The 17,054-nt window shown below is 39.2% G+C and overlaps 1 protein-coding gene across 3 annotated transcripts in view; it reads left to right on the top strand.

Annotated features, from left to right (window-relative positions):
* Positions 1 to 17,054, top strand: part of ADGRB3 (adhesion G protein-coupled receptor B3) — a 796,575-nt gene that overhangs the window by 771,085 nt on the left and 8,436 nt on the right. For all 3 annotated transcript variants that reach the window (XM_066359103.1, XM_066359102.1, XM_066359101.1), the window contains one exon: positions 9,032 to 9,067. In XM_066359103.1, coding sequence (XP_066215200.1) covers positions 9,032 to 9,067 — 36 coding nt within the window. The remainder of the gene's footprint in view (positions 1 to 9,031; positions 9,068 to 17,054) is intronic.

The following is a 17,054-nucleotide window of genomic DNA, read 5'->3' as shown; positions in this document are numbered from 1 at the left end:
ATCAAAGGCCCAGGGGTAGCGAGGCCAGGTTCACTCCCCAGTGGCTGGAGCACCCTCCAGCAAAAGCATTCTGTCACTCTCAATAGCAAAAGAGCTACTGTTTCTGTGTTTCTGACTTGCATATCCCAGAGCCTCGCTGGTCTGCTCCAGCAATGACCACATAACCAAATTACATAATATTTACACAAAATCATGAAAGTTTTAAAAAGGTGTTTTCAGTGAGTATGCATATCATAACATAATATCATAAATAATCATAATTCAAATGCACTACTGAAAAAATCATGACCCAGTGGAGTCTCCTATATAGACTGGCTCTTTGGATGTGGTAAAAGGGTGAGAATGGAATGACATTATCTATATTGCTTGTTATGAAAATATTTTACATCTAAAAGCCTACAAATCTTTCTGGGTTTGATACTGTACAGGTTGTGTGTGCTTGAACAATAGACTTTATTTCCAAATGCTGTTTGTTCAGTTGTAATTTTTCAAAATCTCTACATGCTTATTGTTAAGTATAAGCATCATATAGAGCTGTGATTCAGTCAAAAGGGCTGCATTTAAATGACTTAGAGATCACAAGGCTTATATCTTGAAAAGGAAAAATAATCAGGATTCAGAATGAAAACTTAGTTCCTCATTTTCATTCTTCGAAAGAGTTTAATAGTTAATAATTACTTATGTTGACCATTTTATGAAACAGGTAGCTGGAAGAGAATATACAGATGTGGGAATGAATAATAAAAATTAGCATTTATATAGCATCCTTCGTTAGAAGCGCCTCAAAGCACCTTAAAACCATGAATCAATCTTCACAATGCTTCTGTACAATGGATAAGTTGTCACAATCCTTGAAGTAAAGTCATTTGTTCAAGGTTACAGAGCAAGTGCATAGCAAATCTGGGAATGGAGTCTTTCTGTTCTGATCAACTATATGCTGTCCAGAGAGAGAGCAAAGTGCCTGAACATTAGCATGAGAGTAACTTTGAAGTTCATTGTAACATTTGATAGACATGTGCTCTTACAGGGTATAAAGATACAAAATGGATCAAGTGTAGGAGTATATAACTAGCAGGTTTTGGAGAGAGGACTGTGGCCCATAATAAAGTTTGGTATGGCTTTCTCAGTGAACAGAGACACACTGTCAATCGTTGTCAAGTCGGCTAGACTGAATGTGCAGGACCAACCGGTGGGGAAGATGATCTTCTGCAATAGAGAAAAAGCAGAAAGATGACTGGAGTATCCTCATGGGGAGTGGGACTTAACAGTAGCTAGGAGGTGACCTGAGACTTAGGACACAAAGTGAAGGTGAAGGTGGGTAAGTGTGTGGGTGACAGGAGGCCTAAACCATTGGACACTTTGAGTCTTCTCCCCTCTGAGTGAGAAGGGAGGCTGCAGCCACAGGAGTGGCCAGCCTGGGGGGCTGGGGGAGGGGAGGGGACAGGTGGTAGGATCTTCCCAAGGATATAATGAAAAGATGTTCTTATTAATTCAGGGTATTTCCTCCAGAGAAGTGGTGTTCACAAATTGCCAAGGTGGAAACAATGGTGGGGACTCAGCCAGTTTACACCGGTTCAGCAGAACCGATACCTGATTTTTTTGTTGAATTCGGCCAAGCGGTTGTTAAAATGGCACTTGTAATCAGAGTTCTGTCTAAGGTGGGCGGCTTGTGATTTGGAAATCACACTTTGACATTCCTTACTCTTTTTTTTAACATTCACTTGTGCAACAGCATATTCTAAGTGCCTGTAGTAATGTTCATTCCATCCATAGGTGAAAAAATGGCAAGTGAGGATGCCAATCAAGAAGCAATATGGGAATATCTTAAATAACAGTTTTTTTTGTCAGATATTATTTAATATTCTTCATTAATATTTTATAACTCTTATAATCTAGTTTTCTGTACTTCTTTTATTGTTCTTATTTAAGTATTCAATGAACGAAATAATAAACTACCTTTCAGTATATCTTTTTTTGTACTTAAAACTCTCATTAGGGCAGAGAACCGATTGTTAAATTATTTGAATCCCACCACTGGGTGGGAAGTGGTGGAGTGTGGGTGAGAAAGAGAGGAGGCAAAAGCTACCAATTGTAGCCTAGGATGCAGTATTAGTGAGGAAGAGGGAAAACAAAGGTTGAGAGAGAAAAAAAGAAAGCCAAGGAGTGGGTGAAAGTATCTATTCAAATAAGCAGGAGGAAACAAAGAAAGAGAGTCTCCCCAACCGGAAGGCAGTGCCAGCAGAGACGGCCCCACCCCCAGGTGGGTGTGTTCAGCACAGCCCCACTATTGAGTGTAGAGAGTTCAGTGGATGCATGAAGTTTCTTGGCATGGAAGAGAGATTCTCCCTGCCTAATATTACCTTGTTCTTTTCTTTCTTATAACGTGTTATCTTCCATCTTCCATACTGTATCCATCCCCAAAACAGACTTCTTAAGCAATTCTGAAAATTTTAGATATAGTTTCCATAATTATGAAATAATGGTAGTATTAATATGGTAGTATTTCACCCAATGGCTCCAGCCCTAGAAGTCCTCTAATTGCTTTGCTTAAGGTTAAGAAAAATGAAATTGTCATCAGTACTTGTCATTTACCTTCAATGAATTAGCAAGACGTTTTGAGAGTATGGTATGTTTATAGCATAAAACAAACACACACTAGTTGCTGTGGAGCAAATGAGTGCAAAGAGGAGGTATGTATCATATGGCTTGAGAACTCTGAAATACAGTTTAAATCTTGGGTTGTGGTTCTATTTATTTACTTTTTGAAAAAATACAGGTAAGTTATTGTAAGAAGATAGGTCAGTGTTTGTTTTGAATCATTGGAACACTGGTATTTGTTCAACAGCTTGTAGCTGTTAGATCTAGGTAGCAAACAGTTCCTCATTCAAATGCCTTCCCTACTTGTATGCATGTCCTGAGCCTGTTCGGCAAATGCTCTATTCTTCATCCTTTTATTCTGTATCACTCAGGGCTGATACAGGCTTCTGTCTCTTTGGCATCTGGCCAGCAAGAAGACTGCCAATAGGAGACACTGGAGAGAGATTGGAGGTTGGGGAGAAGAAAGAATCCCAGGATAGTGTTCCCTGCTTTTTCTTTCTCTCTGCCTTGGGTAGCACCTGTGTCTCTCTAGCTGCACTTCCAGAATGCTCCCAGCTTCTGCCAGGTGCCTCAATCCCTGGGTGTTAGTCACTAGGCCATCTCCCTTTATCCATCCAGCCCAGGGTCAGAGAAGGGGGGCAGTTTCTTCTTCTCTTGCTAACCACTAGGGTACTGCATGGTCCCTTACCTGGCTTTTCAGCTCCTTTATAATTTGAATACTTACAAAACAGTTTGCTCAAATGTAAACATATTAAGTGGCTTCTGCTATTCTTCTGACAAATCTTGCCTTAAGTTTTATTGTTAATAAAGAAATCCTTAATAACTAAACAGTTAGATAGATTACAAAATGAATTTTTTCAACAGTTTTGTCCATTTAGGTATAAACAGCTACAGATCTGAAACTACACTCAGATAATCTCTTTCCATTTAAGTAGGTGGAACAGGTCACCATTCTAAGCTAAATTTTTATTCCCAAGTTTTCCTCTGGACATCAATGACAGCACTCTGAACATAATGGTTTTTAGAGCTAAAATATGTTAGCTCTAATATCTTATCACAGGTGACTACCTCATGGCTATTGTGAGGATCAAATTAGATAATGTACGTGAAAACCTTTTGGAAATTGTCAGGAGTGCTTTAGGTGGAAGGTTGTGTTATTTTATTACTATTAAGTCTTGAATGTCTATGAAGAGGAGTGAATGCTATTCTAAATTGATATTCAGGGTAGTAGATAAAATGTTATGGGCTCACTTGAGAAGTGGGAGACTAACAGAAACCATCAGAACTGACCATTATGCAGAAGTACCTTTTTCTTAAAAACAAACTTTTTTTCTCATATAGCTGTGGGGGAAGGAACTCTTGGCCTTCTTTAGCATTTTGATTTTACTCCTGGGTTGGGGAATTCTGTCTTTTGTGCAGGCACACAAACAAAGTTAGCTGAAATAAAACTCACTGATTATTCTGAGGTTTTATTTTCACTGAGAGTTGTAGTGGATTTGGTATCAAAGCTTTCTCCTCGAGTGGGTTCACTGCTCACTTTGTGGTGGAAACTTTCTGTGGCAGTGACGTTGCCAGTTATTAGTCATTCCTCACTGTGAATCCCCTGGTGTCCTGTCCAGATTAATCTGCAGGGACACAAACAGTGAAGTCTTCTCTTTGAATCAGTGTTCATCACCCTACTAGACTTAGATGTGTGGCGACGCCTCGATGCACACCCTCACTAAGCAGACCTCGGAGTGGCCTCAGACCATCGTGCATTTTTTCGCTCTTCAATCATCCCAGGGAAATTTTCTCTTCTATTAGTGATAAGCCTGCTTTCCTATAAATCATCTTGATTCTCTTGGTTGTCACTTAACCCATTCATAATGGTTTTCTTTAGTCCCTCTGCTTCTTCAAATTCTCCAGTGTATCCCTGAGGAAGAAAAACAACCCCAAACAAACAAGTCACGTTCTTTCGGATCTGTTCACCCGCCACAGCGCGGCTCCTTCGGTCTTTCACCAATAACGTTGTGGATCTCTGCTGCTGTGCCAGGGCCTCTGATACAGGCTAGAGACATAAAAGCAATCACAGCAGATGGGGACCCCGCCCCTGTAGTGAACAAGCTGTATGGACGAGGCAGGTAATTAACCTTTAACAAATGAATAACCTGAAACGGTGTCCTGTTCTGAGAAATAACTGTGGATAGTGAGGGAGAGACTTCTTTAACTGCGGTGATCTGGGGAGCCCTCTGATGAGTAAAGAGGGAGGGGACGTTCCAGGCCAAGGAAACTGCAAATGCAGATACTGAGGCAGGAAAGAGCTTGGAATAGGAATATTCTCATAGGGTTAGAAGGTCTGTATAGCAGGTGGTGAGCTAAGATTGTGCAAGGCCTTCTAAAGCAAATGGAAGCAAATGAGAACTGGTATCATTTCTCCACCCATTGATCCCTTTGATGGATTGGAAGAGAAAGAATTAGAATCCCATGGTTTTAAGAAAGGAGCTGGACCAGAAAGCCAGAGGACAGTCCGGAGGCTACTGAAGTAACCCATGCAAGAGATAAATAAGAATGCTTCTGACTATATAGAGATGCAAGTAGAGACGGAGAGAGTGGGTGGATGAGATGGGCTGTGGAGGTAGAACAGATGGTACTTGCCGATGAATCTGATATGTGAGATGAGGGACAGGAAGGAATAGAAGGGTGATTCCTTGGTTTCTGACTGGACCAATTAGCCAACTTTTTTTCAGTGACAGAAAAAAAAAAACAGGAAGAAAGAGGGTGTTTGAAACCGAAAAGATGGTATTTAAAACCATGGAATGAATTACATTATCCAGGAGAGACTATGAAAACAGCACTTGGGAACTCAACAGTTAGAAGGCAGGGAGACGAGAAAGAGCCAGCAAAGGAGACCTGAGAAGGAGCCACAGCACATAAAGGGGGGAAAAAAGAAAAGCTGACAGATGATGCATATTTTAACGAGGAAATGTTTAACTTTCAAAAGCTTCTGAGTGTCCAGTAAGATGAGGACAGAAAACTGGCCTTGGAAATTGACCAACTGGAGTTCAACAAGAAGAATTCTATTGGAAAGTTGAGGAGAGAATACAAACTAAGATGAGTTTTAGGTGAGAAATTAGGAAAAGGAAACAACATAAAAGAACTGAAGACATTTTTTTCTTACCTACTCTGACAAAAAGATTATTTGTATCAAGTTATGTGGTAAGCGGGGGATATATAAAGAGAGGGATTTATATCTTCATAAAATATTTCAACATGACCCTGGCTTACTTGAAATTCATTGGTAGCATTTCTTTGCTTATCAACTTAGCAGAAAAACTGCTGAGTCAATTACATTTCTGAGTTGATTTTCATATTTATTTCAAACCACCCTCATGCCTTACAATAACATTGCAGAAAGCTGAGAGGGACATTTTAATAACAAGTCAGTCGGTCATGATTTCCATAAACTTCAGTGCTTTGAAAGACTTTCCCACAGACTGCACGTACACCAGGGGTGAGAACAGACTGAAACTGGATAGAATGGAACATTCTGGTTCTTGCATCCTACCACCAATTTTCCAGGGCCAGATATGTCTTTAAGGTAAACTAGATTTTGCAATAGGAGGTGGAGAAGTTGGCTAATCTTTGTTATGGTCTTGTTGCTCAGAAACTATCCTGTATTAGAGTGGTTTTTAAGTTACTTTACTCAATACAAATTATGTATATTGCCAACAATTTCTCTTAAATAAGTATCATATTGCTGTTTTTTCTCCTTTAAAATATAATTGGCACTAAAAGTTAATCTGATTACCTTGTTTTATGCTTAGAGAGCATCTCTGTCCACTGCTGTCATTCTTGGATTGATTGTGTCCTCTAATGTTATTCTTGATGAGTTCTAGTAACAATCAGCAAAATATCACAGGCATGTTGGCAAGTTGTATCATTTGTACCACTAACAGTTAGTGAGAGACATTGAGAAAATGCAGGGTTTGGAGTTCGAAGACCTGAATGTGAATCCCTACTCATGTGCTCACTATACAGGTGAAGTGGACGAGTTCTTTTATCATCTCTAATCCTCAGTTTTTCTCAATCATAAAACGGAGATAATAAATTGTACTTACCTAACCATCTCATAGGGCACTTAGCATGTTCATATGTGAAAGGACTTTATAAGCTATAAATGGTTGGAATACTTGGTCAGTACGGTGGGGTTATAAATTATACTACACAAATTTTCACCTCCTTCGGGTGCTGAAAATTTGCCACATTTTCCCCCACTCTCTCATTTTTCAGTCTTCATTGCTTTCTCTCCCATCTTTAAGCTCTTTTGATTGATATCTGTTTGCTTCATTTGTTCATTTTTTAGCCTAACCCTTCAAGGCTGCCAGTTCTGCTATATACTTTTATGTTAGAATTTAATTTTAATAAATTTAAATGGAAGACAGAGAAATCTATTTGTAGGAGTATATCCATCTTCTGTTCCATATTTCACATCAGCATAGGTGACATATGCTTTAAAAAAACAGAATCTCTGGTGTCCTTATTCTTGCTCTTAAGACTCAGAACCTTTAGCAACGCGAATCCCTCAGCAGCTCCAGTTCTGAGGCAACACAGCTTTGCATTCAGAAAGGTACCGGGGCAACAGAGAAGTCCTCAACGCGTGCCGCAGGCCTCTTACTCTCTAGCTAGCTGAACCTTTAATAAGATTTCACTATTTAATTTTCAAATGGAACACAAAGCTCATGACTAATGTTCTATAATAATTGCTTAAAACTAAGTGTTTCCCTGCTTAGATGTGCTGTATTAGGAAAGAATTTTGCTTAATGTGTACTTACGAAAAGCAGCCTGCTGAGTCAGTGCCAAGAAGGCAAAGCATCCAAGAGTAGAATGGAAACACTGACATTTCGTCTAGCACGGTGCAGCAAAGTGTGATGCAGGACCTCGGAGCCTGATGCTTAGACAAAGCAGTTAGATAACAGTGGCAGGGAGATGGCAAAAGGAGGTCTGGGTTAAATGCCTGTCCACTCTCTTTGCTCCTTCGGGCCTGTCACCAGGGCTGGGCTAGGGTAATGCTGGACATACGGAGCAACGTGAGATCAACATGCTGCGTTTCCACTTGCTAGAGCAGTCCCCTCGGCTCTCTCCTAGTCGGTATGTGAAGACGAGATTCTCAGTCCAGCTCCACCAAATTCAAATTATCTCAGAACTTTTCAACTTTTTAGAAACATTCTTTTGGTTTATTCCCTTCTGTCTACTGAAACAAGATTCAGGGAGTTGGTTCCGCAGAAAGGCAGGCGCTGGTCCTGCAGGGACCGTTGTAACACTAGGAGTAGAAGTTTAGTCAAATTTTACGGTAAACTGCACGAGTGCCCTTCTGTGTCTCCTAAGGTTTGGCAGTTAGGAGAGCCTCCCTCCGACCTTGGATATGATTCCCTGTTAAGTCACTGAACTTAATTAAGATTGTAGATAGTGGGGGAGGGGAAGAGGAAAAAATAAAACAGGTATTTGTCCAAAGGTTTAAATATTTTTACCACTGCTTGAATATCACTTGTTTTGAATATTTATTAACTTTTCCTATCCCATTCCCATTCCCTCTGAAAAAAAGAAAAAGACTCCCCCTCCCCCAAAAGAAAACACCTAGACTGGACACTTGCTTTGTACTCTAAAAATCTGAAAGACCCTTTTTCCACTTACCAGCCATCTCCTGCTACACCTAATCAGTCTAAGGATCCTGTGACTTCTTGGAGCAGAGTCGAAGAATACCTTCCTTATGTTAATGTAATATCACATTAATTTCATTTTAATTACACTTACTGATTTTATCAGGCTTGCAGCCTAATTACTTTATTATGTTCATGCGTATTTATACTATAGAAACTGTTCAACAGAGCTGGAGCCACAGAGTAGCTCTGTGAGCTATTAAATCTATGTTTTGCTGGGGTGTGGACTATTTATTTGTTTTACTAAATTAGGATAAACACGACATCCTCAGGGAAAAACTAGCAATTAGAAGGACTTCTCTCCCCTGGAGGAGTAGCAAAACCCAAGAAATTTGTTGGTGAGACTTGGTAGAAGTACCCGATAGAATTTGGTAGAAAGGAAGATAAGAGGTTGGTCGCTGGGAGGTCTTGAGATGCCTAGATGATTTTTCCTGAACAGCTTTTAATCCTTTGTGTCTCTAAAGTAGTTTTGCTGTACTAGACTGAAAATCTCCTTCAATGTTGAAATTTTTTTTTGTGAATTTACAGAATATTTTGTATTCTTTTATATTAGACAAGTTATATTTTATGTAATGTGGATAAAATAGAAGTCATAAAATCTTAGCATATTCTTATGTGAGGGCAATACTTAGAACGCAAAGAGGCAGGATTATTTTATTGAATCATGATTTTCATTTCATATCAATGACTAAACACAACTTTGTTGGTTTTTCTTCCTTTTAAAAACTATCTTACAGAGAAGAAAATCACGATATTCAGACCTTGACTTTGAGGTAAGTTTCTAAGACTTTTTAAAATAATGTTAATTACTCAAATTCAAAATTGATATATAATTATTTAAACACATTCTGTGCAACTATGTAGAGGTTCTCTTTTTAATTAAATGAGAAGTAAAACATTTTTAATTAAAATTTGTACTGTATAAGTAGTTGTAAAAACTTTTTTACTGGGCTAAACTGAGATTTTTCCAGACAAGTAAAGAATCCATTTTTAAAATAAATGCTATGTGGACAATCTACAGTAAGGACTGAACTTGGTTATTCTGTTTGTTGGGAGGTGGGAATGTTGGTTTCTTGACTTTTAAAATTAAAATCATTACCATCGTTTTACTTCAGTGACGCCTGAAGTGACCCGGGAGGATCTTTGGCTGTGAGCAAGACTTCCTCTGGGACTTACTGCCTTGTGTCCTGATTCCTAGCACTTAGGTTCTCCGTGGTACATTCTAGGTTCTTTTTTCCAATAGCAAGTGCTGGTTAAGTTGCCTTTTTACAGATATGCACAAGACCAAGATGTTCCTTTTCCAACTTACATTGAATTTATATCGATGCAGTAATATCGATGCTAGAAATTGCTGAAATCATGTCCTTTGAGCAGCTTATGCTAAGCACAGAATTAATGACATTTGAGCGTCACATAAAATGCATTTAGGCATCTTGATAATTGGATATGATTCATCGCCTGCTGACATAATTGGATTTAATACGTTACCAAGTTCTCCAGCAATTTGTGCTGTTGTGATGCTAACTAACATACTCTTAGCTCATATCCCTAAAATTACAAAAGCCTCCTAGAACATGGGAACTCATAATTAAATCATTTCATTTATGTGATATGAATATGGTTGCTCAGTAATATATATCAGGTATCAAAAATGAGACTTAATTGTTTTTATTTACTGCAATGGTAAAGACGGTCTGATTTCACCCTGACTACAGAATAAGAGAAATAGGTCTTTTCCAGTGATATTTCAGTAGTATTTGTTCAGCATACAAATTAATGATAAAGAGCCTGGCCTCCATGCCCAGGTAGCAGTTAGTACTGATGTGGCTCAATTGTAGTAAGCTGGTGTGGGGTAAATATTTTATTATAGCCTAAGTTTTTAGGGCAAATGGATCAAGACTATAAGTTTAAAGAGAATATATTCAGCAATCCTCACTTTTAGGTTCTTTAGTGCTTTAAAAGGGATAGATATTTCAGTGGGGCTTGTTTGTTCTATTATTCTTTAGGTAGCCAAAAATATAAGATCATATACTCTGTGTGTTTGGCCTAAAAGCAGTGAGTTGTTGTGTTAGCACAAAGGCAAGGAGATGGGAATTAACCCACTAGTCTTCAGTGAAGAAATGTAGTAAAAATCTAGATCAAAAATTAAGCCTCAGTGGCACCAGCCAAAGTTATGTAATCTCAAGCACTATAAAGAAATCTAATCATATTGTGTCATTTGCAACATTAGAAAAACAGTTCTTTTTCTGTGTGTATTCTCTATGGCAACGACTGGCAGAGTCCTTAAGCTGATACTTACTTCTTTGCTTAGTATTTCAACATATAATCATAGTATTTTCAAAACATATTGATAATAGTGAAGCATTGCAACATAACAACCCTGGGTATAAATTTAGTTCTGTGATTGCTATAGTTATTGCATGATTGCAATAGATATCAAAATTTGGGGGGAAATAACTTGGAGCTATTGCTTTTTCTTTACAAAACATTTCCCTTAGTCAATGTGCAACTATAGTTCTGTGGCAGGTATCTCAAATGTAATCAGAATAAATTTAAATGCTGATGAATTTTAGTAAAATCTATTTGTACTCTGTGGATAGTCCTTGAGGGAAGGTCCATGTTATCCTCTGTCCCTTTTAATTCAGACTGTGGAAGTCAAATCTGTTTATGTCAAGCTTCCCGACAGCTCTCCACCCCACAGCTTTGCCGCCAGTGGCCAAGTTGGGCATTTTGCCCATGATAAACTTTGCCTCCTGGACCCCTGAAAGCATTTTCCCTTCAGGTTTTAGGCATCACATGTTCCAGAGAATCTATACAGAATAATACAACTCATAGATCCATAAAACCCTGTGGCTTGTAAGCGCTGTGCCTGAGACAAAGCCCTTTCATGGAGCCATCTCTAAGACAACACTGCATTCCTGGAACAAATATAGCCGAGTGTTGAATGGTCATAAAATGGCAGAACATTGATCCTTGCCTCCAGGAAAGTATACAGAAAATACTATAGTGATGTTCCTGTCCTGTGACCAAACCTCTTTTGGATTTGTGTTCCCAGGTCCAAGCAGAGACTTGGTATATAATAAACATTCAATAACTATTTTTGTGAATGAAGGATGAAAAATTAAAATTTAAGAATATTTTGTTTATAATAGGCCCCTTCCTGCTGCCCCCCCCCCCCCCCAGCAGTAAATGCAGTAAATGCAGTCTGCTAGGCAGTCCGTGCACTTCCAGGAGGAAGTTTGAGAAGTGCAGCCTACTCTCCGGCCGTCTCTACTGTTTTACTAAATTTAAACTGCTACAGAGTTATTCTTGGCCAGGTACACTATTGAGTGACAGTGACAAAATACATATGTATATATATTCTTTATTCATTTTTTTCAGACCCTTTGTCTCATTTCTTTTAAGCCCTGAGTACTCTATGTATTCAAATAGAAACACATTTGAAACAAATGATACCATAGTATCAGGCAGTTCAAGTGGCTACAGGTTCTCTCTTATGGACACATTGGGACTTCTGCCAAGGAGAGGTACATAAAAACATTGTCCTCCCACACACAGCTTTAAAAATCAAGCTAAATTTCTGCAATGTGTGTCACTTCCTTAACATGTTTTGACATTCACTTCAGACTGGTATTCAACAGCCCACACTGGATGGAAGCCTAATATGCAAAACAGTAGAGAATAAAAATAACTATAGGTTTAGAATAGTCAATGTGGACAGAGCAGTAGAGGTGAATGAACTCCTCAGGCTGGGAAAGCTAATTCAGGCAAAGTGGTTTTCTAATTCCCATGATGTCCAGGCCCCATAATCTAAACTTTACAGTCAGGAGTTTCTCCAACTTTTTGTAACAGTTTCTCTGTTGCTAAAAGTCTGTGTGTAGTAATGCCTATCTTGTCTGTAATTCAGACATAGAGAAATCCCAACTCTGTGATTTACATTTTTGAATTTAGAAGAGAAAACCTCGACCATTTGTTTCAAACCTGTCTCCAGGCCCTATATGAGCTGCCCTCATGGAAAATAAGAGAGCGCAATGGATCAGAAGGAGAAGACAGCGTTGCGGCCTGTGGCCAGCAACGTGAGCCTTTTCTTTTCCAGTGGGGAGATCTGAATAGGACCAAAGGCCAGATTTACGATGGCCTTCCATGACACAGGCATCTTCCCTGGTCTGTGTGCCTGCCTACACCATCTCATTAATTTAATTTATTCCATACACATTTATCCAGCACCTGCTGAGCACCAAACCCCTTGCTAGGTGTTAGGGATACAACGTCACTGCCCAGGAGGTGTTGTGGAGACCAGCCTTTCAAACGATAAATGCAGACCTGGGAGAATTGCAGGGGGATCAACAGCCACAGCGTTTATGGGCTCTCCTCAAAAGGCACCTAGCCTCCCCTTGATCATTTCATCTCCTTTTCCATCTGAATAGACATAATCACAGTCTGAAGGAGGATCCATCCAAGAGAAAAGCATGCCAAGGGACTTCACTAGATTCAGAATGAGTTTCCGCTCTCTCGCCACCTGTGTGAGCCCGGGTGCTTTACCTAGCCTCTTGAGCTCCACTCTTCTGATCAGTGAAACAAGAGGGTGACTGCTACCTCCCAGCTCCCTGTGAGGATTAAGAAAGATAATAATGGCTGCTATTTCTTAAGTGGCTCTTATCTGTGTGCTCCACTGATAAGTGACTTAGATCCCTTTCTAAATCTTCAAAATAGCCCTGCAAGGTTATCCTGGGGCTAGAGGATGATTGGGTTTTGTGCCGCAGACCACACAACTTGAAAGTGATGAAATGAGATCTAAATCCAAGTTTGTCCAAACCTAGCACTGTTAGAGTTGACATGTCCCAACTATTTATTTCATCTAGGACAGGGGTCGGGAAACTTTTTGTCTGAGAGAGCCATGAATGCCACATATTTTAAAATGTAATTCCATGAGAGCCATACAATGACCTGTGTACGTTACACATTATCCAATAAAAATTTGGTGGTGTCCAGGAGGACAGCTGTGATTGGCTCCAGCCACCGCAACCATGAACATGAGCGGTAGGAAATGAATGGATTGTAATACATGAGAATGTTTTATATTTTTAATGTTATTATTTTTTTATTAGAGATTTGTCTGTGAGCCAGATGCAGCCATTGAAAGAGCCACATCTGGCTCGAGAGCCATAGGTTCCCGACCCCTGATCTAGGGGATAGCCTGGGATAGAGTAGGTGCTCAAGGCATGCAGTTTGTTTACACCCTAATTTTTCTTTAAAGAACAAATTCCATAAAAGTGCTTTATAATGTATCATTTTTCTCTAATATTAATAATTAAAAGGCTGCAAGACTGCTTCCCTTGAGTTATAAAGATACAAAGTAAAACATAAGCTGTTCCTGAGACAATATTTTTGTGGAGTTAGGATGTGAGTTCCATACACAGCTTAAAAAAATGTTGAGTGATGACAATCTGAGAGAATGGGAGCATCACTAAGCCTTTATCTTTGATATAAAAATGGCTATAGCCTGATCAAGTGGTGGCACAGTGGATAGAGCATGCCCTGGGATGCTGAGGATCCAGGTTCAAAACCTCCAGGGTCGCTGGCTTGAGTGCAGGCTCATCTGGCTTGAGTGTGGGCTCACCAGCTTGAGCATGGGGTCACTGGCTTGAGCATGGGATCATAGATATGACCCCCATGGTTTCTGGCTTGAGCCCAACATCACTGACTTGAGCAAGGGATCACTGGCTCAGAGGGAGCCCCCCAGTCAAGGCACATATGAGAAAGCAATCCATGAATAACTAAGGTGCCACAACAAAGACTTGATGCTGCTCTTCTCTCTCTCCTCTTATCTGTATGTCTGCCTCTTTCTCACTTAAAAAAAATGCCTATAATATTTGACAGGCATATATATATATGGAGGTTTCGAACCTGGGTCCTCAGCATCCCAGGCCATGTTCTATCCACTGTGCCACCACCTGATCAGGCTATAGCCATTTTTATAACAAAGATAAAGGCTCAGTGATGCTCCCGTTCTCTCAGATTGTCATCACTCAACTTTTTTTTAAGCTGTGTATGGAACTCACATCCTAATTCCACAAAAATATAGTCTCATGAACAGCTTATGTTTCATTTTGAATATATTTGTTTAAATAAAAATCTATATGGGTTACAATTTTATCACTTTTACAAAGTCACAGAAAACTGAGTCCTATATTAAGTTTTTCACATAATTTATTTGGGTCACAGGATGTTTAAATCACACACACAAAAAACAAAATGGTAAACAGGTAAACCCTAAGCTCAGTAAAAACCCAAAAATAGCCATTAAAATGGACCTAAAAGATTTACAAGCATGAAAACTTTAAATTAGGTGGTTAAGACTATCAAAGCATGAATGCTACAAATAATTATTCAAACAAGTAAATAAGGGGCAACCCTATTCTTGTGAAAACTAAAACCACAGCCAAGTTTTTAATCCTCAAACATTGCTGGATTAGAACCTTAGAACCTCTCCATAATTTGCTGTGATGCTGGTTTTCTTGTCATTGGAACTTCCACACTGTAAAAGCTGAAAGACACACTCAAACAGGAAGGAATCATGCCTAGAAAATCAAACTGAGCCCATGACAGATGCATGAGCTATTGAATGACAGCCCTAGTGTGGTACTTCCATCGGAACCACCAGACAGGCCATCATTGCTATGGTGGTTTCTGGCTGTACTAAGTTTTAAATTATAATAATCATATGGCATGAGGATATATTTGCTATTAATGTTTTAGGTAGAAAAGGCCCCAGAGTTTAGTATCCAATTACTTTTTATTTGTTTCCATAGTAATTTCAAGGTCCTTGTGCTTTATTATTTAGAGTAGCTTTCATGAACCCATGTAGAACGCTGCAGAATGCTTTTTGGTTATATACCATTGGTGTTCTATCTACCACATATATACTGCTCACAAAAATTAGGGGATATTTCAAAATGAATATGAAGTGATAAAGCATTTGATTTTTTTTTATTAAACAAGGACATCAGAAAAGCAAGCAACAAGTCAAAGAAAGTTGATTATGCAAATGAGATGCAAAACAAACTTTTACTTTATAGGTGAAAATGCACTGTACAAAAGCTGAAAGTACTGGAGTATTGCACATTCCCTGATCCCTCAATTTTTGTGAGCAGTATATTTTGAGTATGTTATTGCAATCCAACTTCTCCAAATCCACTCAGTTCAGAATCAGGTGCTGTCCATTCATTCAGAATACAATCATAAAAGCTCCAATCAGTAAATGTATCTACCTTTCTATGAGATATATTTGAGACTGATTTATTAAACATGCTTTATCCAATAGAGATATTTGGTTGCAAGAGACAGGAAGTATCTTTGACTAGCAAAGAAAGGAGAACTTTATTGAAAAAGTATGGAAAAAATGCACCTCTTAGACAGAGGATGGTAGGGGTCTTGATCCCCATTTTCAACAGCATGGGCAGGTATAGCTCCCCAGTGGAAACTGAGGATCTCTCATGAGATGAAAGAGAAAAGAACACTGCTCAGACAAAATCATCACTGCCCACCTTAACACGAGGGTGCTGGGCCATAATGTCAACTATCTCGGAAGACGATGAGCTCCCGATCTTTAGAAAGGAACAATCTCATTAAGGGAAGAAAATTCAGGAATTTTCTGGACAAAATTGTACTGGAAACACCACCACTTGCTCTCCTTATCACAGTTCTAACTGTGTATTTGAATTATGTGGTTAATGCCTGTGTCCTCCGTTACACCTCAAGCTATAAGAGGGCAGGAACTCGGCCAGATTTTGTACTCCATTATTACCCCACCATCTAGCCCACATGTGGCGTACTGTCTGACAGATTGAAATATCTTTAGAGAAATGCCAGTGCTGTGGCACCACTCCTACTGTACCCTGGCACAAAATAACTACCTAGTAAGGTTTGCTATCATGAAAACTACTCTTTGTAAATTAGAGCCAGTCATCAATATCCTGACTACGATAGTTTAAAAAAAAATTTTTTATTCATTTTAGAGTGGAGAGAGAGAGAGAGAGAGAGAGAAAGAGAGAGAGAGAGAAAGGGGGGAGGAGCAGGAAGCTTCAACTCCCAAATGGGCCTTAGACCAGACAAGTGCAGGGTTTTGAACCGGCAACCTCGGCGACCTCAGTGTTCCAGGTTGATGCTTTATCCACTGTGCCACTACAGGTCAGGCTACTATAGTTTTTTAAAAAGGTATTTCTTTTCCACTAATTGATATTTTAATCAGTGTCTTAGGACCTGATAATGAATGGGAATGTCTGCCTCCCCAAGGATAGAATGTACTGCAATGTTTGCCAGCTGTGTGGTACTCAAAAATACCTCCATTGAGTTGCTTATGCAAATCCTCCCTCTCATGAACCTCTATCAGCCATCACTAGTCAAATTATGTTTGCCTGATGTTTCCTTGTAAATCCTGCAAATCTGTTTCCTGTACTCTCCTCAAAACTGATGGGAAGTTAATCGCCCTATAATTGCTTGCTATGTTTCATGTCCCCGTCATGAGTAATGTTGCCATGTTCTTATCCTCAACCCCCTGATTCATCAGCAACCAGTTCCTAGAGCAAGAGGAGCAGAAATGAAAATAATCTGCTTTCAGCAAGACTTAAAATGGCAGAATTGTCTCATATAAAAGTAGGCTAATAAAACAAGATGAAATTAGCTAAACAAAGTATCACCTTAATGCAGAGCCATTAAAAATAGGAAGTTAAATTGACAGAAAAGAGAATAAGGTTTTTA

Source organism: Saccopteryx leptura, chromosome 1 (assembly GCF_036850995.1).
Source record: "Saccopteryx leptura isolate mSacLep1 chromosome 1, mSacLep1_pri_phased_curated, whole genome shotgun sequence".
NCBI classification, from domain to species: Eukaryota; Metazoa; Chordata; class Mammalia; order Chiroptera; family Emballonuridae; genus Saccopteryx; species Saccopteryx leptura.
Note: the sequence above shows the minus strand (reverse complement) of the source record. Positions and strands in the feature narration are given on the sequence as shown.